Source organism: Electrona antarctica, assembly GCF_951216825.1.
Source record: "Electrona antarctica genome assembly, chromosome: 5".
Lineage (NCBI taxonomy): Eukaryota > Metazoa > Chordata > Actinopteri > Myctophiformes > Myctophidae > Electrona > Electrona antarctica.
This window is the reverse complement of record NC_136810.1, coordinates 19,166,409-19,188,304: the sequence shown is the minus strand read 5'-3', so window position 1 is coordinate 19,188,304 and position 21,896 is coordinate 19,166,409. Positions and strand designations below refer to the sequence as shown.

The following is a 21,896-nucleotide window of genomic DNA, read 5'->3' as shown; positions in this document are numbered from 1 at the left end:
CAGTGCAAATATAAGCTTTTAATTGACAGCCAATTCAACATGCTGATGTTACTTGGTTTATAAACAGTACATTGTATGTAATTCATTCTTTCTGGATTTAATTCAACTATAGCCTAAGATTTAGAGACTCTCGTAGATGTATTGATGAATACAGATCTGCGAGAGTCTAAAATCTTAGGCTAAATTCAACCAAATCTACCCCCACAGACCGCCACAGACACGCGCGCAGTCGTCCCGCACACACGTCCCGGAACTAATATAGCCGAGGGTGCGTTTTCAAGGGGGTGTCGTAAAACTGACGCACACAACAAGCAAGACATCCGCATCATGCTGCCGTTTGACAGCAAAGAGCAGAGCTTTATATTTACCTCGTTCTCAAACGACATCTTGGGGTTCATTCCTCGCTGCCAGTCATTTTCCGAGCGACAGTGGTGATTGATTCAGATTAATTTATTATACGGTTAATCATAGGGACGCGTTTTAACGCGTTTTAACTAACTATATACTAGTCGCTGTTTACTGAACCAGTCCAGAAGACGACATTTCAGTGACCTGTCTGCTTTCTTACTGGTACGTATAGCGTATATATAGCCTATATTTTTTAGTTCTCACAAAACATAATCAACTTTAATCTTTTAGATTAAGGTTTGTTGATTCCAGCTGAGCCCTGAACTGAATTAATTCGTGTTGTTGAACGTGTTCACATTACATATCAACATATTTTCTCCATCTTTCTGTTCTCATGATATGCCAGCCATGAGAGTGGAGGACCCGAGTTACACACAGTTCTAGATACCACCCCCATTATATGCTCATTAATTATCTGAGAAGAGCATGTTGGAAAACAGTCCACTTGATCTGTTGTCCTGGCTTTATAGTATTAAACAGAAAACAAAACTAAAGTCAAGCTTAAAGGTCTATCACCATTCATTTAATTCATCTTGAATACAATTTTGTCCAATCTGTATAGTGGTGCAGTATGCCTGGTAATACAATATAACTGGTATACACTTGGTGTGGACTGTGGTATTATGTTGTGTCCCTTCTCTTCTCTTCTCTTTTTTTTTATCCCACGATTTTGTAACCCATTTTGTGATCCTGGGCTCTACACACCCTCCGCCAACCTAGTCCCCATATATGGGGGACATGGGGAGAGCAACAGACTTGAACACATGCTTCCTTCTAGCCCCTCTCGGGACCCTCCGTAAAGTTTGTTTACTTTACATAGGGTCCCTTTGCATCTATCCCACGCAAAATGGTATACAGACGTACATACCCTCGGAAAAGGCCGTGCTGTGGTGGTGAGATATTTCAAAAGAAGCATATATCGGCTATAGGAGACAACGGAAACGTCAGCGAATTTTCATTTGGCACAGAAGCCGTTAAGTATTTTTAAGTATGTTTGACCGTTTTGGCCGCTCTGAAATTCTCTCTTTCTTCCTTCCTTCCTTCCTTCCTTGACTTCCTTATTGACTTCCCATTATACCGCCTCCCTCGCCGGGACTGGCTAGCTGAGACAGAGCGGATCAGAGGCAGGAACGTAGGGACGCGCAGCTAGCCAGCCCCGGTGCTGGAGGCGGTACAATGGGATGTCAATAAGGAAGGAAGGAAGAGAGAATTTCACAGCAGCCAAAACGGTCAAAAAAAGATTAAAAATACTTAACGGCTTCTGCGCCAAATGAAAATTCGCTGACGTATCTCACCACCACCAAAAGGCCGCAGCACAGCCTTTTCCGAGGGTATGTACGTCTGTATACCATTTCGTGTGGGATAGATGCAAAGGGACCCTATGTAAAGTAAACAAACTTTACAGAGGGTTCCGAGAGGGGCTTGCTTCCTTCATGCCTGAGTGTCCAAGTTGCTCTTTTACACCTGACAGGGGGTAGTTTCCCTGGTTGGACGTAGCTGCTCTTCTATGAAGACATTTAGATTGTGTCAGAGCAAAGGTCATGTCTCACCGAATACCACACGAGTCGCCCCTTTACCAACTCGCCCCGGGCGTACAGCCGGCGGAACTGCGCGGCCTGGTATTCCTAAAGGAACCCAAGTAAATTATGCTTAAACGGTTAAACCTAACCTTATTCCTAAACTTAAAGGGATAGTTCAGATTTTTTTAACTTGAGCTGTATGAAATACTTGCCATTAATATAGTGGTTGCAACTGTATTAATTGATTGCCCGAGTCCCGTGGTGAGAGTTCTGCTCTGGTTTTGGTGAAATATTAAGTAGTTCCGGTCATTTTGTGGGGGGCACAGGGGGCCACGCAGTAAAAGTAAATTAATCCACACAACTAACGTCATTTGTATGGTTAACCTATTTTTAAAATATTAGTGCAACTTTCGTTAATTTTTTACCCCTCTATCACACGGAACTATGTTTTTTGTGTCCATATCACTGCGCCCGCAGTAAATCTGGGGTAGAAGAGGGAAGTTACGTAGTGGTGCTTTAAATTCTGTAGATAATTCCATTCCATGTATAGAACAGATTAAGTCACAGTGGATCTCTTGAGCACTTTTCGTTTTATGATATATAGGGCTCTATCTTGCGCCACCCTAAACTTATTTGCCATTTTTTACTATTTTTAAAATAGTTCAACTAGCCGATCGACACATTGTGAGCTTGTAGATCAGCTATTTGAAAGGTTTTTTAAAATAGTAAAACAATGGTAAATAAGTTTAGGGATAAGGGTTTAGGGGTGGCGCAAGATATAGCCCATGATATATTACCCATATTTCACCTAATAAAATGGGATCAAATGTAATTTCTCAGCAGCTATGTCAGGGGAATCTTCAGAACAAGACCTGTATGACATACTAGGAGCCAGCCCATCTGACTCCCTACAACAACTGAAACACAAATATCAGCAAATGGCCTTATTGGTAACTATACTCATCATACCATCTCTAATCATAACAGGAATGCGACCGCCAGGGTGCTATGTATAAACAAATACAATGTTTTTATCTGTGTTTCTCTTTCCGCCTCTTTATTTCTCTGTATGTTTCCACTTACCATCAATACTACATGGCTGCCAATAGGCAATTATTTAAGAGAATTTTGGGCAGTTCTCTCTCTAACACACACACACACACACACACACACACACACACACACACACACACACACACACACACACACACACACACACACACACACACACACACACACACAGTCACACACACGGTGCAGCTCACTCGAGATACGTTTTTATGCACAGTACGCTCGCCTCGTTCTCAGCGTGAAAGTCGTTGAAATAATGTAGAATTCTGACCCACGGGGGCCATAGTGAGATCGCACATTATGCGACGCTTTGCTCCTTTTGAATCAATGAGTAAACATTGTACACATTGAGCTAACACAATGTGGATTGGAACAGTGCACGTGTCAATGTGTGTGCGCGTGCTATGGAAAATCATGATATAGCGAGATTTGAATGACATCGAATGTCATCAATGCATTGAAAGGGACAAAATCATGTTTAACCAGATCATTCAATGCTCCAGTAGACGCGTCTACTGACCTACCACAACGCAACCGGCTCCAGCGTGAAACGTTATGTTGTGACGATTTGGCGACATTCAGTAGGCTGCTGCATTCTGTTTTGATCACGGCTACTGTTTAGACAGCAACGACGGAGCGAGTTGTCCGACATTACAAACCCTGACACTAAAATCTAACCCTAACTCTAACCTCGGTCTTTATAACCGGCCATTTAAGTCTAACCTCATATCAGTTTTAAGTTTTAAACAGACGTAGTCTGTTGACAACGTGCGTCGTCGTTGTTCTTATGAAGCAGATTTGTACATAGGTGAGTTTATAAAATATACATAAACATCACTATGTCTCTTTATCCAAAGGGGACAACTACCCCAGACACGTCACTCCAACCCAACACTAGCCAAAACACCCACAAGCTGCCATCAGCAAATAGAGCGCCAAAGTCCTGATGTCACTCGCTCATCCCCTGGTTTCCCCTGGTTCACGGAAGTAATTTCTCTATGGAGAATAACATGGGGTCATCTTAAAATCTATGTTAGCATTGTGGTCCAAAAATAAACAAGCTGTCTCTGCGTTATTGTCAGGGAGTTGTCTCTGTATCGTTTACGACAGTCAGTCACTCATAATATGAGTGACTGACTGATGATGAGTTTCACTAGAAACAGATCATATATTATATGATCTGTTTCTAGTGAAAATGTAACTAATTCAGTAGCAGTAACAATAGCTTTTTCTCTCAGTCAGTTGATTCTTCATTGTGTAGTGTAACGGCCGGTATGACATGTTTATTTTTCAAACACAGTTCTTGTATGAGGCGGTCTAAAATCCACCTATGGGGATTACAATGCAAATAAAAAGTACATGAACCCGTGGATTTGCACCCTCTACTGATATTGGCGTCAGACTTCGGTGCTCTATTAACATGGGAGTGTATTGAAAGTGGATAGGATAATCTGTCATTGTCTGTTCCATTCCGTATGTGACATGGCTGTAGCCTAACATTTAGACTCGTAGATGTATATTTTATCGATTTTGACATTTTCAATCTATGAGAGTCCAAGGCTTCATAATTTTTTTAATTGAAAACTACGGACTGATACATTGCACAAGCACCCCGTAGGCCTCTCTAACATTTGGGGCATCAGGGTAAGCACATTATATTTTGCATTTGTACATGTTCCGAGCGCTCAGCTGATGTCCATCCTCCACCCTCAGGGAAATGAAGCCTTAGACTGTCGTAGATTGAAAATGTCAAAATCGATAGAATACATCTACGAGAGTCTAAATCTTAGGCTAACATGGCTGTACAGTGATAACAAGTGAAGCATCTGAATATTGAAATTATAATTAATTTTAAATATTATTTGAATACTTATTGTACAGTGTCGGGCTGGACATTCGAATATCAGAATATTCTGATATTTTGGGCCCTGAATTCATAACCACATAATTCTATTTTGTTTTGGGGGATTAAAATCTTAATCAGTAGATTTGAAAGTCGTCACTGTTATCTGGATTAAACTATCAGTCCATTATCATTATTCGGATCATTCAACATATGTATTGCTACTTCAATCAGGCTCTTAGTAAATAGAATTCTTGCTTTTAAGGGGGCATTTTTTTGTTTTGTTTTTTGAAATGATCTTGATTTCAGGTATTTGTTTAATTAAAAGTTAAGCATCTCTCTCCCTCTTCTGTCTGCGTTTATCTGTCCGTCTTGTGTCAATACATCTATTTTTCCAGAGAGTCATCCATCTGTCTATCCATCTGTCTGTCTGTCTGTCTGTCTGTCTGTCTGTACAATTTACAATTTACAATTTAGGCATTTAGCAGACGCTCTTAATCCAGAGCGACTTACATTTAGCAAGAACAAAAGCATGGGAATACATCACATATATAAAAAGCATTTATCAAGAAACATGCGTAAGCTAAGAACGTAGCTAGAACATATCTATATAATGACACTGTACAAGTACATATAAACTATACATATATACTGTCTGTCTGTCTGTCTGTCTGTCTGTCTGTCTGTCTGTCTGTCTGTCTGTCTGTCTGTCATGTGTCTCTCACTCACTCTTTATGACGCATGCATGCAAGCACGTACATGCACACACACACACACACAGAGTGTGAGAGTGGTCATGTCCCAGCCCTTGCTGACAGGATTTTCTGGGTAATTTGCTCCTTCTGGTCCATTTAACAGAAAGGGAGACCAACACAGAGAGATAGATACACGGGCCAAGAGTGTGTTTCTGTGTGTTTCTGTGTGTGTGTGTGTTTCTGTGTGTGTGTGTGTGTGTTTCTGTGTGTGTGTGTTGATGGTGGGCAAAGGTTAGGCTAATTATACTGCAGTAGCCACTAGCCTAATCGCTAACAGTCTGTCACAGACACACAACAACATGTATTGGGTAAAATATGGGCTTGGGTGGCCAACCCGTTTTTCGTGATCGACCAGTCGATTGCCTTGTGTCTGCCAGTCGGGTCGATTGCTAGATGAACGTGTCTGCCAGTCAATGACAAGATGGCACTTATCAAGTTCAATATAATTATCCCACAGTCCCTGTGTAGTTGCAAGCTCAAGTTGTATAAGGCTTCGTACACACATAAAGAACGAATGTTCTGTGCTCTGCCTGTGTTTCATGGCCGCCTCAATGCTAATACAGCATGTGTACACTACACGCCTCAATGCTAATACAGCATGTGTACACTACATGGTACAAAAAGGCAAAGCAAAGAAGTTTGCTTTTGTAACCCATTAATGGGAAGGAATAAAGGGAGCGAATAGGTTGACTCTGTCTGACCTAATATATATATTGCATATTCAATGAAGCATTCGGAACATCTTACTGCCCTCAATTCATAATACCCTAATTGGGAAAGATAATCTGAATTTGAATTATGTGTCTTTTAAATTGTGTGTGTGTGTGTGTGTGTGTGTGTGTGTGTGTGTGTGTGTGTGTGTGTGTGTGTGTGTGTGTGTGTGTGTGTGTGTGTGTGTGTGTGTGTGTGTGTGTGTGTGTGTGTGTGTGTGTGTGTGTGTGTGTGTGTGTGTGTGTGTGTGTGTGTGTGTGTGTGTGTGTGTCTCTCTCTCTCTCTCTCTCTCTCTCTCTCTCTCTCTCTCTCTCTCTCTCTCTCTCTCTCTCTCTCTCTCTCTCTCTCTCTCTCTCTCTCTCTCTCTCTCTCTCTCTCTCTCTCTCTCTCTCTCTCTCTCTCTCTCTCTCTCGCACGCGCGTGTCTGTAGTACCATCCAGATCGTCTGAGTGGTGTGAGTTCTTCAGAAGCAGAGTCTGGCCTGAGGAAGTTTCTGGCAGCAGATGCAGCTTGGAAGGTCCTCAGTGATCACAACGCCCGGACAAAATACGACCTACAGAGGAGAGGTAGGATTTTAGCTTTTTAATTAACATTAAGCGTGTTGTTCAATCATTTCTCCTAAGGAGCTAATAGATGGATAGATGATTTTATTTTGTTATCGAAACACAAGTGTACATACATGTACAACGAAATGTAGTACTAGTTTGCAAGCATTGGCGAGATGCCGAGCCTCGAGGTTGAAACGCGCCGCCACGCACCATGGTGTCTGGCGTCGACGCGTGTCGTGTCAACTCGAACAGCACTCGATGAAAACTCATGCTGAACCACTCCATACTGGTTAACAAGCTAAAAGCAATTGGTTTTGATAGCACATCAGTGAGCTGGATGCAATCCTACCTGGAGGGGAGAGAACAGATGGTGGAGGTGAACGGAACACTGTCCCTCCCCCCCCCATCCCCCCAAGTGAGCTGTGGCGTTCCACAAAGAAGCATACTAGGGCCTTTACTGTTCCTAATATATGTAAACGACATGACATCAGCTTGTGACTGCAATTTGTTCCTGTTCGCAGATGACTCAGCACTGCTGGTCTCGGACAGGAACAAACTGCAGGTTGAAAAGGCCCTCAGAATCTGCACCTGGCTCGCTAATAACAAACTATCTTTACACCTGGGAAAAACTGAATCCATTCTATTTGGATCAAATAGTAATCTCAGCAAGGCAGATGGCTTCTTGGTTAGAGTGGGTGACAATATTATCACACGAAAAGATGAAATTACCTACCTAGGTTCCATCCTGGAGGCAAATCTTTCCGGTGATAAAATGGCCACCAACGTAATCAAAAAAGTCAACCAAAGAACAAGATTCCTTTACAGGATCTCCTCACTGGTCAACAAAAACACCTTGAAGACCCTAACAGGAGCCCTCGTACAAGGTTTCTTCGACTATGCATGCACCTCCTGGTACCACAGCACCTCTAAGGCCCTTAAAACAAGGCTCCAGACTTCCCAAAACAAACTGGTCAGGCTCCTACTGGGCCTCACCCCTCGAACCCACCTCCTCACCCCTGCCCACTTTGACAGGCTGGAATGGCTTAGGGTTGACGACAGAGTACAGCATCTTGCAATGGGTCTGGTCCACAAGATTTTCTACACCACCAAGATACCCATGTACCTGTCTAAATACTTCCTTAATGTCAACGAAGTCCACACCCACAACACCAGAGGGAGTTCAACAAACCATGTGCAACCCAGATTCGGCACAAACAAGGGACTAAGTTAATTTCGCTCCTATGCCACCAAAATGTGGAATCCCCCACCCACCCCTTTTCCCCCTCACTGTATTATGTTTCTTTTCCCTTTTTACCTCCTCTATGATGATTTCCTGTTTTGACTATATAATTGTGTATATTCGTACGTCTCTTAATGTTTTGATGAATTGAAAATGGTGGGCCCTATTGTAAACAAGTGTAATGCTTTATGGTGTCGTCCACTCAGTTAACAGTTTTTGTATTGAGTTGTACTTGAGATGTACTGTAATTGTTAATAAATCAATCAATCAATCAATCAATCAATGCCTTGAGAGCTGCGCAGGGATGAACAGAACACAGAGTAGAGCAGAGGGTTGAAGTTTCTGTGAAGACTTTGACCTGCTGATATTTGAGAGTGAACGGGAGCAACAGGAATATCAGTGGGTGTGGCACTGTGAATAGAGGGCATGAGGTGTGTATGAAGAGAGAGTGTGTGTGTGTGTGTGTGTGTGTGTGTGTGTGTGTGTGTGTGTGTGTGTGTGTGTGTGTGTGTGTGTGTGTGTGTGTGTGTGTGTGTGTGTGTGTGTGTGTGTGTGTGTGTGTGTGTGTGTGTGTGTGTGTGTGTGTGTGTGTGTGTGGAGAAAGTGTGAGCACAAGTGTAGGTGTGTGTTTGTAAAGGTGTGTGTTCACCTAGCAGAATGTTTCGTCGTTGTCACTTGGTTCCGTTTCGTGTGTCTCCCTCTGATTAACCACCTGTCAATCTAATAGTCAACTCGTGCAGCCTTCAGAGCTAAACATAGACTCACTCATTAGAACACATTAATTCTACCTCAATAATCTGACCTGCATAAACAAAAGGACAGTTTGATAGAGTACGTAACTCGACTATAAACTCTTGGCTCTATATGCACGTCTGTGTTCTGTGAAAGAACTGTACTTGGGCCTGGACAGCTCAAGCTGGTAACCCAAATGAATGTTTTTGACGGCTTACCAAACAAAGTTGTCCGAGGATGGAACTGGGGCTTCAACAGTTAATTGAAGTAATGGATTTCACGGGTCAATTGATTTAGCTCTCATTAATTCTACTTGCTTATCTGATGATGATTGAAGTAGCCTAAAGCCTTTATCAACCATGAGGTGTAGCTTCTCGACATCACCACAGTATTGGTATTCGGTACCCACATTTTGCCACTTTAACTGGACCCTTTTCAAGAGGCTAAGGTTTAGATATAAACCAGTTGGTGTATATTGTGCTTTCAAAGACGCATGACATTGATGAGGGCATAGCCTGTCAGACAGTCACCTTTGGTTGTCTCAAAACCATCTCTTTCTCTGCTCATACTTTATCTACAGTACTTTTTGGTTATTTTTCTCACATATGTCATCCAAGTTCAGCTTCATTCCAACGACAATATTGGGATGTGAGAATTGTGGGCTCCCTCGGGGTCCCACCTCCCTAATTATTACCCATTTGTTATTCTTAACAATTAAAGATTTGCACAGTGAATTGTCAATTTAACTACCGGTGTTCAACTTTTCTCACAACAATTAAGTTTAACACTAATTAACAATGAAACTCATTTTAATTATGTAACTGTGAAACTGCACAATTCTTTCCTGGCACTTGAAATGTGAAAGATACATGAATCTGTGAGCATCCATTATTTCTATATCTGACTATTATGTCCATCCTTCCTTCCATCCATCACAACATTATATTAGTTAAACATAAGATTTTGCACCCTTTTGTAAGGCAGGCGTGGTCACAACAAGCAACCTTGCTTTTCCAACCCTCTCTTTTTATCCTCTTGGTATCCACCAGAATGGACTGTTGTTAACCAACACAGCTAACATGCATGATATGATGTTTTAACCCATTTTGGACTGAGGTCGATTAAAAAAAGGCTTCTAAATCCTAATTTTTTTCTGAAAAACCTACGTTTCTATGTCAGTGGTGATCAACCTTTTTCATGTCAAGTACCCCCAGAATTATCTCTATTGGGCCACGGACCCCCATCTCAAAATATGTAGTTCCAGGGACCCCCCCCCCCCAGAAGCAAATATTTTAGTTAAAAATGTTCGCCACATTTTAACGATTTTTCAAAAATAGCAGACCTACAGTGGCGCGCTGTGAGCTTGTAGATCTGCTATTTTTCAATAGTAACATAATGTTTAAAACACCAAAAGGGGTTCCCGCCCAAAATGGGTTAATGGGCCGGTGGCTTCCAGCCAAAACCTGCTGTTACCACTATGGTTATTAACCCATTTAGGCCTGACATCGAAAAAAAAAAAAAAAAAGTCTTCTAAATCCTGACCGTTTTCTGAAATACCTATGTTTCTATATCAGTGATGTTCAATATTTCATTGTCAAGGACCCGCAAAAATTATATGTAATTTGCCGCCGACCCCCATCTGAAAATATGTTTTTCCAGGAACCCCCCAGAAGCAAAGATTTGACATTCGCTCTGAAAGAATATATATTCAAAGATTTGCGTCACATTTTCACGATTAAAAAAAAATAGCAGACCTACAAGCTCGTAGCGCGGCACTCGGTGCCGCGCTATGAGCTTGTAGATCTGCTATTTTTCAATAGCTAAAGTATGACATAAATGCTTAAAACACCAAAAGAGGTTCCCGTTCAGAATGGTTTAAGACGTGCACATAAATACATCAATATGCACAGGTTGTCTGCTGCATGTGATGATGGTGGTCCAGTCATTATGACTTGGCTGCTGTCCAGTTGGTCTATGCAGATTGCTACCAGTGACCAGTGATCCACACCACAGACCAGGGCACAAACTGTTAGCTCACACACGGAATCTTAAACGTTTCTCTGCCAACATGCCAAGTACACCCAAATTGCCTGAAAATCTCCTATTCCGAAATGACTTTAAAAAAGAAGTTCATGCCATTGTCAATTTGTCACGTCGATGAATTGATTGCATACCGCCTAAATGGAAACAAGACCGCACAGACTTTGTTGTGCTATGGACTTGTATGGAGTGTCACTGTTATACATTCTGTCTAATAAACGTGTTAATCAATCAAAACATTAAGAGAGATATTCTATTTTCATAGCTTATTTTAACCCATTAAGACCTGAGGCCGATGCTACAAATGCCTTCTAAAAAATAGCAGGTGTTCAAACTAGTATATCTGCAACTTTTGAATATCCAACGTAAAACTCGAAAATGTCATGGAATCATGGATGCTTTAATGGGTTTTAATGGGTTTTAAATGTGTGCATATTTTGACAATAATAACGTGCCCAAATTTGGGTTGCATTGCATTGTGGTTAAACGTAAAATATATTGATTTGATTGTACAACATGTACTTATTTTATGCTTTTATGCTAACATTTTAGTCTAGTTTTTATTTGTTGACGTAATTGTCAGTATAATTAGTCTTAGTTTTAGTCATCATAGCGTAGTTTTCATTTAGTTTCCATTTAGTTTTCATCATTGGAAAAAGGTAGTCGACGAACATTCTTCGTCTTAGTTTTAGTCGACGAAATCAACACTGCACGTAATACAAACCAATTGCCATAGTTCAGCACTTGGCGAGAATATCAGATACTACGGTATTTGACCCTTCATTTGTGCTTCTCTAGCCAAGGACCTGAAACAGGATTGGCCAGTGGATTCTACAATCTATCTGGAGGACATGACCTGGGACGAAGGTATGGTTTAAGCATGGTTTATAATATTACAATTTCACTACACATTACACACTAAACACACACAAACTCAGTGAATCATTTTGTACTTTTACCTTTACTGTACCGCTATTTTAAGGTCTAAATTAACACTTTCAGGGCTTTAAATTGTTTAATCCAATGTTCCCCCCTGCTTAATTCGCTAAACCCGCTATTTGTTTAATGTGTTTAATTCGCCGTTTTAAAATAATTAAAAAGAAAGGGCGGATTTGTGGTGGACCTGGTGACGAGGCCGTCGCGTTATGATGACGAACCCGGAAATCAAGCCATCCTCTGGGCTGCTAGGGCTTCTGGGAAAATTAGCTCAATGCAAGTGAACGAGGGGTTTGTTTGGACTACAACATGCTGTGGAAGCGGTTCTTGTCTCGCATCGTAATGGCGGCATGTTTTTCTCTTCAACTGGATTTTTGTGGATAAAAGCTGCAAATACTTTGGCGTATGCTCCAAAATAAGACAATCCAGGCAGTGTAGAATATTGGATTAAATAGCGGTGAACGCGGGTTACGCAGTAGAACTGTTAAATTAATCACATGCATATCAATTGATAATCAAATACTGTGTATATATATATATATATATATATATATATATATGCGTGTGTGTATGTAATAATTAATCATCAAAACGTGCTGTACATCACAATTGCCTGCAACCAATAATGATTAGTTACTGTAAAAGTGGCTAGTTGTGCTCCACACCATTGGATGCTCTAAAGACTTATTATCTTATATTATTTCTGAAATGTTTTAAATATTGTCATGCAAAGGCATGTCTCCCAAGTGACATCCTTATTATTCATTTCTACTGATGGAGAGAGAGAGAGAGAGAGAGAGAGTCTCCAAACGATGATCTTGAGGTCTATCAAAACTGCACCTGCACTTTCCTAATTGTTTTAGTAAGGTGTAACTTTCCATGGCTACTGTACCATGTTGCACATGTACAGCACATTGTCCAAACCTTTTCCAAGGGGTGCCATTAATACCTTACGGATGATAATTGCATCTCCGGTCATACTTACTATTGTACATTCTGATTAATTGAATATAAATGACCCCAATGGAAACAAGCCATAGGCTTTATTGGGTTTACCTTAAATTGAACTGTACTTTCCTGTGTTTTTTCCCCCTGCAAACTGTTAATATAGTTTTCAATCAATCGATCAAATACTGTACTTTCAGAACATAATAAAGTAACGTACACTGCATCGCATTACAACAATTTCATTTGAACTACTGAAAAACATCACTAGTCCTTTGTTGGCGGTGTAGCCAAACGTAAATCACTCGTCTGTACTGTAAATGAAACCTAAACAATTAAGCCTTTGTTCACATGCATGCACTGCATTTCTGTTAAATATTTATAGTCCAATAAACTGTATTTTGTTTAAATGGCAGTGTAGCCAAATGTAACCAGCTTTGTAAGCCTGTATAGATACTATATGCTATATAAAATTAAAATTGTAAAATATTACTATTTTATTGGTGTCCCTGGCACAAAATATTTTCACATGGGGGTTCGTGGGCAAATACTTTGGGGGTTCCTGACATGAAAACGCTTGAACGATTGCTTTAGGGTTATTAGTTACAGCTGTTTGTCTGTGTGGTCCCTCAGAGGACGCAGTCTATTCATACACCTGTCGCTGTGGAGGGGAATTCACAGTCACCGAAGACGAACTGGTGGAGCGAAAGGGACTCGATGAGGAGGAGGAGGAGAGAGTAAAGCGAGAGGGGGAGGACGGGCAGAGACTCGATGAGAAAGAATCGGTGGAAGGAGTGAGTAAACCGAGAGACGAGGACGAAGAGGAGTACGGATGCATAGTGGTCTGCTGTGACACCTGTTCACTCAGTATTTATGTCACGAGGTCAAGGTGACACTAAAAGGTCACACCTCAAAAGGTCTTTTAAAGTATGCATGTTGGACGGCCTTTTTGCCTTAAAGTCACTGTGTGTACTCTTTACCACTAGCACAGTATAGTAAAGGACATGTGCACGAGTCACTGCTACAGTGGTAAAGGTTTCCCTCCTGGGTGAGCTGAGCAGTGCCCAAAACTATGAACATTTGCCATAAGATTTAACGGTCATTTTTCCTGAAGAACAGTGGAAAGAAGTACTGCGTGCCGATCACACACTTCACCTGTTATTATTTCATTAAAATGTAATTGGAACTGAAGAACATTATGTGGGTGTTTCTCTGCCTTAAATCATTACAAGCAGACGTTGACAAGGACCTTTTATTATAGTCGGCCTTTGTTCAGCAATAGCTTTTGAACTGCACCTTACAAAAAATTAGCCTTTTGGATACATCGTCTGTTAAATTACCGTGCATCTGCTATGTTTAAAAATATACCCTCAAAGCTGACTTGTGCTTAACCCATTTTGGGGCGTGTTTTAAGCATTATGTTGTACTTTTTGCTATTGAAAAATAGCAGATCTACAAGCTCATAGCGCGGCACCGAGTGCCGCGCTACGAGCTTGTAGGTCTGCTATTTTTGAAAAATCGCAATATATATTCTTGCAGAGCGAACATTTCTAACTCATATCTTTGCTTCTGGCGGGGGCTGGAACAACATATTTTCAGATGGGGGGGTCGGCGGCCAAATACATATATTTTTGGGGGTCCTTCACATGAAATAGTTTGAGAACCACTGACATAAAAACATCAGGTTTTTCAGGAAACTGTCATGATTTAGAAGACATTTAAATGGATTAAAGGTCATTAGCACTTCCTCATAACCTTCTAAATGAGATAAGTATAGGGCTGAAACAGTGCGCTGTGGAGTGTTCCATCTGCGTTCACAGTTGCCAAGTAGCTCAGGTTGGAACAAACTGTGTGTTCAGTATAGCGAGGAGAAGAGCACGAAGCCGCTCATCCAACTTCAAATCCAACCAGTGTTTTTGGCAGCAAATTTTGATTTTAGTTTTAGTCATAGTCACTTCAATAGTTATCATTTAGTTTCTAGTCACATTTTAGTCACCTGGAATGTCTTAGTGTTAGTCTAGTTTTAGTCGACTAAATATAGGATTTTAGTCGACTAAATCTACAGTTGATTTAGTCGACTAAAATGTATTTTGGCGGGCCTTGATGCCGTCGTAATGACTGTTTTAACACTTGCTGAAAATAGTCTTAGTTTTAGTCTATAGCTTTGTTTTCATTTAGTTTCCATTTAGTTTTCGTCAGTGGAAAAGGTAGTCGACGAACATTTTTCGTTTTAGCTTTAGTCGACGAAAACACTGAATCCAACTTGCAGATGAACGGAAGAAACTAAGGCCTAAATGTTTTTTCTCTCTCTTACCCCCATCTCTGTATCTCTGTACTTCGCTCTGACCTTTTATTTCCTCCTGTTTTGCTGTACACCCATTTGACAGTTACAGCAGTCTTGAGAACCGTGTACAGCGGCCTCTAGGTGGAGGCAGAGAGCCCTTTATCAGTCTCATCATTTCACTATATAAGGGGCAGAAAAGGTAAAAAGCCAAAGGCTAATTTGGAAGGAGGGGAGCGACAGTCAGAAAGAGGGACCAAGACAAAGATTCATCATATACTCACATTAACAGCCCATACTGATTATAGTTTTCATCTGAAACTCAACCCAGGTTAATAATATACTCGAATAACAGAATTGGAATCTCTAGCAACTCTTGGTGATTTCCACAAAGATGCACCTTTGACCATCGTAATGCATTATCAACCTGATTCCAGGGCTGTTGCTGTCGGGGAAGAAGCCGTGTATGGTGTGAAAACTTTTTCATCAAAGAACCTGTGCTCCAATGGAACCAATCTGTTATAATTTTGTCACAAGCACTTGCTAGTACTTTTAATTGGTTAAAGATTTATAAAACTCACACAGACCAAAGTAACCACATCCCTATTTTGGGCATGTTATATAGGCAATTTTTCAATAATAATAATAATCGATTGCATTTTTATAGCTCTTTTCTATGAACGGAGTACTTACTCAAAGCGCTTTACAATGTTCCATTAATTCATACATATAGGGAGGTAAAGCGGCGAACAGTCAACGCCAGCGTCCACTTCCCACATTCACACACCAAATTGTGGCAACGACTGGAGACAATGTAGGGTTCAGTGCCTTGCCCAAGGACACTTGGCATGTGGACGGGAGGAGCCGGGATTCGAACCGCCGACCCTGCACGGATCATTGGACGACCTGCTCTACCGCCTGAGCCCCAGCCGCCCCAATTATATAGGCAATAACTTCAAAAGTAGCAGTGAGAATAGATGATCCACAATCTCAAGTCAAAACGCATCATGGGCTCTTAAGATTGGCAGTTTTTGGTACTTTTTGTGTGACACTCACAAGGTGAGAAATAGTATTACATTAATTTATAAAGGAGAGAAAAAAAAAGCATAACAAGATTAGATGGGATATGGAGTTACAAGGTTTTTGTTCCAACAGTGTGAATGAAGTGTGAAAAAAACAGATGAGGAGTTTCATTGCATTTAAAAGCAGATGAGGAGTTTCATTGCATTTAAAAGCAGACGTGGTATTCAGGTAGTGTGGTGGTTTTGAAGAACGTGCAGCTCTCCATGTAAACGCACCGATCACTGAAGTGCCTCGCAGCATTCCTCTCAAATCTAACAGGAGTGGTGACTGGTGAGTCTAATTTCTGGGGCTTGACAAAAATTACATATTTTCAACGGAGGAAATTATAATTTTTCCCAGCTGAAAATGTGCCGTTTTTTAAGTATAAATGAAGCCTGAATCATTCCCCAAAATGAAAAGTCAGGAGGAATTCCGATCCTGGTTGATGTGGGTTCTGTTTTTAAGTAAAAGTCCAGAAAATGCTCCTGTAGCAATTTACTACCTCCACGTGACATTTCAAGCATCAGCTCTTCAGCAGATATGGACTAGTATGCCCTAGTAGTATTATAATTTGGAGGTGCATGCTTATTTATTTTTTCTAAGTGTAACATTATTATCACTCATACTGTAATGCATTTCTGTACCATAATGGAAACAAGGAAATTCTGCATAGGAAAACTTCTCATATTTACTGAGGTCACTCATTTCGCAACGGCATTAGGTACATTAACATATAAGTATGTATAGGTATACATTGTGTGTGTGTGTGCGTGTGCGTGTGTGCGTGTGTGTGTGTGTGTGTGTGCGCGCGTGCGTGTGTGCGTGCGTGCGCGAATGCATGCATGCATGCATGCAATCGTACCAACGAGCGCATGCGTGTGTGGCTGGTGGCCACCCCATCAACCCGTTCAGTCAGCTGTCACTAACACTAACAGCCTAGCAGCCAAGCTATGGTGTGTGTGTGTGTGTGCGCGCGTGTGTGTGTGGAGGATGGGGAGAGAAGGAGGAGGAATGGAGGGAGACGACAGTAACAGCCTAGTAATGAGAGAGTAGGGATGGCGGGAGAGAGGGGGTGAAAGACGAGGGACAGATGAGACGATGAGAAGACCGAAGGACTGGATGTCCGCAAAGGCAGGGAGAGATAAAAGGGAACGCGGGTCGAGGAGACAAACGAGAAAGATATACTGTGATATTAGTTTGCCTGTTGTTTGGTGCACATTAGGTCATAATCGATGCACTCTCTTGTAATACATTGATCAGTTCTCTTAAGTTTTCATCACATCATTGAGGACAGTGATGTCGTGTGTAAAGCAACTGATAAGATAATCCCCAGAGGGGAATTCAGATGTCTTCGCAGCAACAGGACTCAGAATGAACCCACCCTGGGCAAGACCTACAGTACGCTGTAGAGGCTATCATTTTTTTGGGCGGAAGTTGTGGGATTTTAGCGGAAGTATCGCCCAAGGAAATGATTTACAAATCAGTTTACATTCTCCGTGTGAAGTGTTGTGATTGGTCGGGAAAATATCGTATCCGGGGGAAATACATCTGACGGATGTTCCGGGCGATACTGTACATCCGCCGATAGCTTCTCTGCCTTATGTTGTGACCAGGCTTTTCTTTTCGCAGATAAGTATAAGCCTGGGACCGAGAATGAACCACAGAGAGGTCCATGGAAGAGGCCCTTGGCCTTGATATGAATTGTATCTCTGAATGAGACAAAATGTACTGTACATGTACTGTATGTATGAATGAGTATACAGCAGAAGCAGCAATTTTTGAATGGATATCACATGTATGTATAGTCTTATCAACGACGGTGAATATGGTATTATGGTCCGTTAAAGGGCATTCAATATGAATGAACATACTGTATACATATAGCCTCTGAACAGGCATCTGTCAAAGTTTGACAGTGTGCATCCTAATAGTCCATGTGCAAGTGAAGCAGAGTACAGTATGTGGATATCACTAGTCAAAAGTCAGACAGACCAGCTCTCAAAGTTCTCATATTGGGGTCAAGCTTGGTTGTGGAGACTGACTGGCAAAAAGGACCGGCCATGTATCTTTGTGGTGTGCCGAGGAGGGGTGAGTCTGTGACTGACTGCTCCTCACTATCTCATTATAGAGGGGATGGGAGGGGTTCTCCGAGATAGTGTCCAGCTTACTCCTCATCATGTCAACTTTGACACCAGCAGTACAGACTGCTTTGAACTGTTGGTCTTCTCACTACATGTATCTATTGTTAATAGAAAATCCAACTCCCTACTCCCTATTCTCCATATGCAGACCGCGGTCATCTTACCATATAAGTTAATGGCAAGGTGCTACCTAGGTGCGACTTCCAATGGCAGCCCATTCATCCAAACAGAAATGTCCTATCTAATTGTATTAAACAATGTCAAACTCACCAACATTGCAGCTATACGGAAAGCTTGAAATTATATCCTCAAAGTGTCTGTTTCATAAAAATCCACTGTAGACATGTTATGAGCTACTTTTTGTCATTGCAGGTGATTCTTTTTCTAAGTGCTGGAGTTTGGAAGTGCTCATTAGATATCACTCAACTGCCCTGTGTACCACCTGTTTATAATTAGCACATAATGCAGGAGGCAGCAGGACATTGCTTTACTGAAAACGAGTGCTTCCAAACTCTGATGGAAACATGTCCGCGGTCTGCAAATGGGCAATAAGGATGTTACTGAAAGAGATAAATAATTGAAAGGTTAATGAGTCATATACAACGAGATTGCCGATGCTATCCTTTGGGGTTTTCCATTATATTGTTAACACTATTTAGATAGATTGAAAATCATCATGGTCAAACTCTGTATCAAATATACTCCCCTAAAGGAAGAATCACAGCTCCCACAACATGACTCAGTTATGCAATACTGATGCTTTTCCCAGCTCTCACTCATGTGCTGCACTTGTCCATGTGTGTCCCGCCCGTGTGTCTGTGAGCAGCTAATACGGACCGATTGGCGTGAAACTGCACACACATTCCCAAGTAAAAACCTCTGCCCCAAATGTTTCTCCACATCAGCCTGTTATAACGCTGCCAAAACATTTTCGGTACACATTGGGCAGTATTATGCGTGTCTTAAGTACCAGGTCTTATTACTTAACTTAAGACCAGGAGGCGTGGTCAATGCTGTTTGGCCACTCAGAATAGCCAAATGGCATTGATCACGCCTCCAGGTCTTAAGTTAAGTAATAAGACCTGGTACTTAAGACATGCATAATAGGGCCCTTTATCTCTATAGTCATGTGATCAAGACCAATCTGTCAGGTTTTTCATATTCCACCCTGATTGGCTAAGATTAGCCTCCAAAGTTTGCAGGAGTGGCCCGATTTGAACATTCTACTGTACATTGTACTCTACTGTATAGAACACTACTGTATAATAAAAAAGTCCCCCCATTCTGTGTTGCTTAGAACTGGAGGTCTGAAAAAAATCATTAACAGCTCTAAGGTATATTAATAACATAGTAAAATGTTGAACATGAGTGGTATTCCCCCTTAAGGCAGGGGCTCTCAACGTTTTTGTCTGGGGACCCCGGGAAATGCTTTGGCCATGTCTCGCAAGTGTGCCCAAATTCCCCCAAATGTGCTGACCTCATCACATTTGTGATGATTGCAATGGCCGTTTTTAGCTTTTTGCGCAAAACTAATGCTTGGAATGGATTCAGAATCATGAAACCCTTTTTACCCTTTTTTGCCTTATATAGGATGTCAATGGTATGCTCGCACATAAACCCCTATGTAAACATTGCTCAGTACCGACAGCCAGTCAGCAAGTGGATTCATGAATGTATATATAGACAATATTTTAGGCCAATAAAAAGACTATTCACCTTTTTCATACAGCCCATGCATTGCATTGCAATTGTGTGTGCATAAGTTCCTCTTTCTCTTGCTATGTTGCCAGTTTTGCAAGAGGAACAAGTGACCAGGTCTATGAAAACAAGCACAAATGAAAATAGCTGATCTACAAGCTCACAGCGACACATTGTGAGGTTGTAGCCTACATCTGTTATTTAAAATCACACCCGTGTGAACTGAGTGGTGCAACCCCCCTCTCCCCCTGCCTCTCTCTCTCTCTCTCTGTAATTATCAGGCAACAGTGCAACACTATCTCTCTCTCTCTGTTTCTGGCACAACAGCGCCACTTTTGCCCCTACTGGTACTCATAGTCACATAGCCACATAGGTTAGGACGGACATTGCTGTTCCTTGGAGTGTTTGCACCACTCAAAAACTGGGGTTCCTTGACGTGAAGAAATGTGGAAACCAATGGTTTAAACAACATTAGGAAGCAAGCCCAAATAAGCAACTACTGTACACTTTAGAATCAAGCCCCCCTGCTTATAATAAGCAGACATGGCAACACGGCCTGAAGGAAGCAAAGCACACACACAAGGAGTCCCAGTACGTTGGCCGGGAAAAAACGTGGATACCAAATGATGCCTTTCTGGATGGTTTAATGTGAAGCTCTCAGTGGCGTTGTTACCTTTTATTATGTTGTCAAGGCCACTTGGAACATTATCATGGGAATTTACTGCAGACAATGTGAAGAACAGCTAAAACGGTAGCGGGTGACACCATATCCTCTGGAGAAGTTGTTTAATTCAGGCAGTATGGAGTACAGCCTGAAAAGCCCAGGAGACTTGCTAGCTTGCATCCCTAACATACAGGACTACAAGTCTGGACCTGCCCTACCACCTTACCTGATGCTAGTTAGCAGAGACACATAGGGCTATCACCATCATGAAACTTTACTTGGCGATTAATTGTCCTACAAATATTTGCGATTTATGATCTAATTGGGTTTTAGGCATTAAACATTGGAACATAATTTTGAAGAAAACTTACATTTCTGCTAATACAGAATACAATAGCGCGTCACAGTCCCGCCCCCTACCAGGGCCCAGGAAATGATATCCGTTCATTTTCCTCATAGACTTTTCAAAAAGTATTTATTTAAAGACCTCGTACAAAGCCAACTCGAGTTGTGACAAATCATGACAACAAACACATTTTTTTGGGCCGAACAAAGAATTAGAAAGAAGAAGAAAACGGCAGGTTACAATACTTTTTGTTGTTTTTCTTCTTTGTAATTATTTGTTTGGTCCAACATATTGTGTTTATTGTCATGATTTGTCACAACTCGAGTTGGCTTTGTCCGCGGCGTAACCGTCTTTAAATAAATACTTTTTGAAATGTCTATGGGAAAAATGCATTGGGAATCATTTCCTGGGCCTGGCGTCGTCATGAAAGGGGGCGGGACTGCGACGCTCTATTGGCTTTGTAAATAAAACATGAACAGGACAGATGTGACGAATAACTTAAATACCAGTATATAAAACTGACCGTTCTACAAGATGTCAGGCGCGTTGTGGGCTTGTAGATCTACTATTGACGATTATGCCAAATAATTGCAATCATCTCAAATAGATTCAATTAGGCGATTATATTTGTGACAGGGCAAAGGCCACACAGACGGACACACTTAGCATAGCTGATGCTTAACCACAATATGCAAATACATACATGTACACATCTGCACTTAATATTGTATATTTGTGACATGCATGCTTTGCCAAAATTTGTCACATCACTGAAACGTATCTTTATTTATTTGTTGTCATCTGCCTTGATTGGAAAGCGCTTTGGGTCAACTCTAGCTCTGGTCCATAGTGTTACAGTACGTTTTAACAGCGGCAAGCGTCGCTTGAATTTCATTGGCTATCGCCCACTATCGCCGGGTGACGTCGCCCCAAAAGATTAATTATTTTAATCTTT

At 41.4% G+C, this 21,896-nt stretch overlaps 1 protein-coding gene across 2 annotated transcripts; it reads left to right on the top strand.

The window, feature by feature from the left end:
• The first annotated feature begins 258 nt into the window (after window positions 1–258).
• dnajc24 (DnaJ (Hsp40) homolog, subfamily C, member 24) lies at window positions 259–13,943 on the top strand. Of its 2 annotated transcripts, none has more exons than XM_079501426.1 (5): window positions 259–570; window positions 2,772–2,878; window positions 6,739–6,874; window positions 11,667–11,735; window positions 13,383–13,943. In XM_079501426.1, exons 2-5 carry the CDS (start codon window positions 2,774–2,776, stop codon window positions 13,640–13,642), a joined length of 570 nt encoding a protein of 189 aa, XP_079357552.1. In that variant the 5' UTR covers window positions 259–570; window positions 2,772–2,773; the 3' UTR covers window positions 13,643–13,943. The 2 variants fall into 2 exon arrangements, with proteins under 2 accessions (XP_079357552.1, XP_079357551.1); XM_079501425.1 differs by having other exon boundaries at window positions 2,769–2,878.
• Window positions 13,944–21,896: the final 7,953 nt, after the last annotated feature.

What these genes read in the sequence shown, in the direction of transcription:
- dnajc24 (XM_079501426.1), top strand. Translation starts at nt 2,774, where the DNA reads ATGTCAGGGGAATCTTCAGAACAAGACCTGTATGACATACTAGGAGCC. An exon ending in ATCAGCAAATGGCCTTATTG is followed by an intron (nt 2,879 to 6,738) that starts GTAACTATACTC and finishes GCGTGTCTGTAG; the next exon opens with TACCATCCAGATCGTCTGAG. An exon ending in ATACGACCTACAGAGGAGAG is followed by an intron (nt 6,875 to 11,666) that starts GTAGGATTTTAG and finishes GTGCTTCTCTAG; the next exon opens with CCAAGGACCTGAAACAGGAT.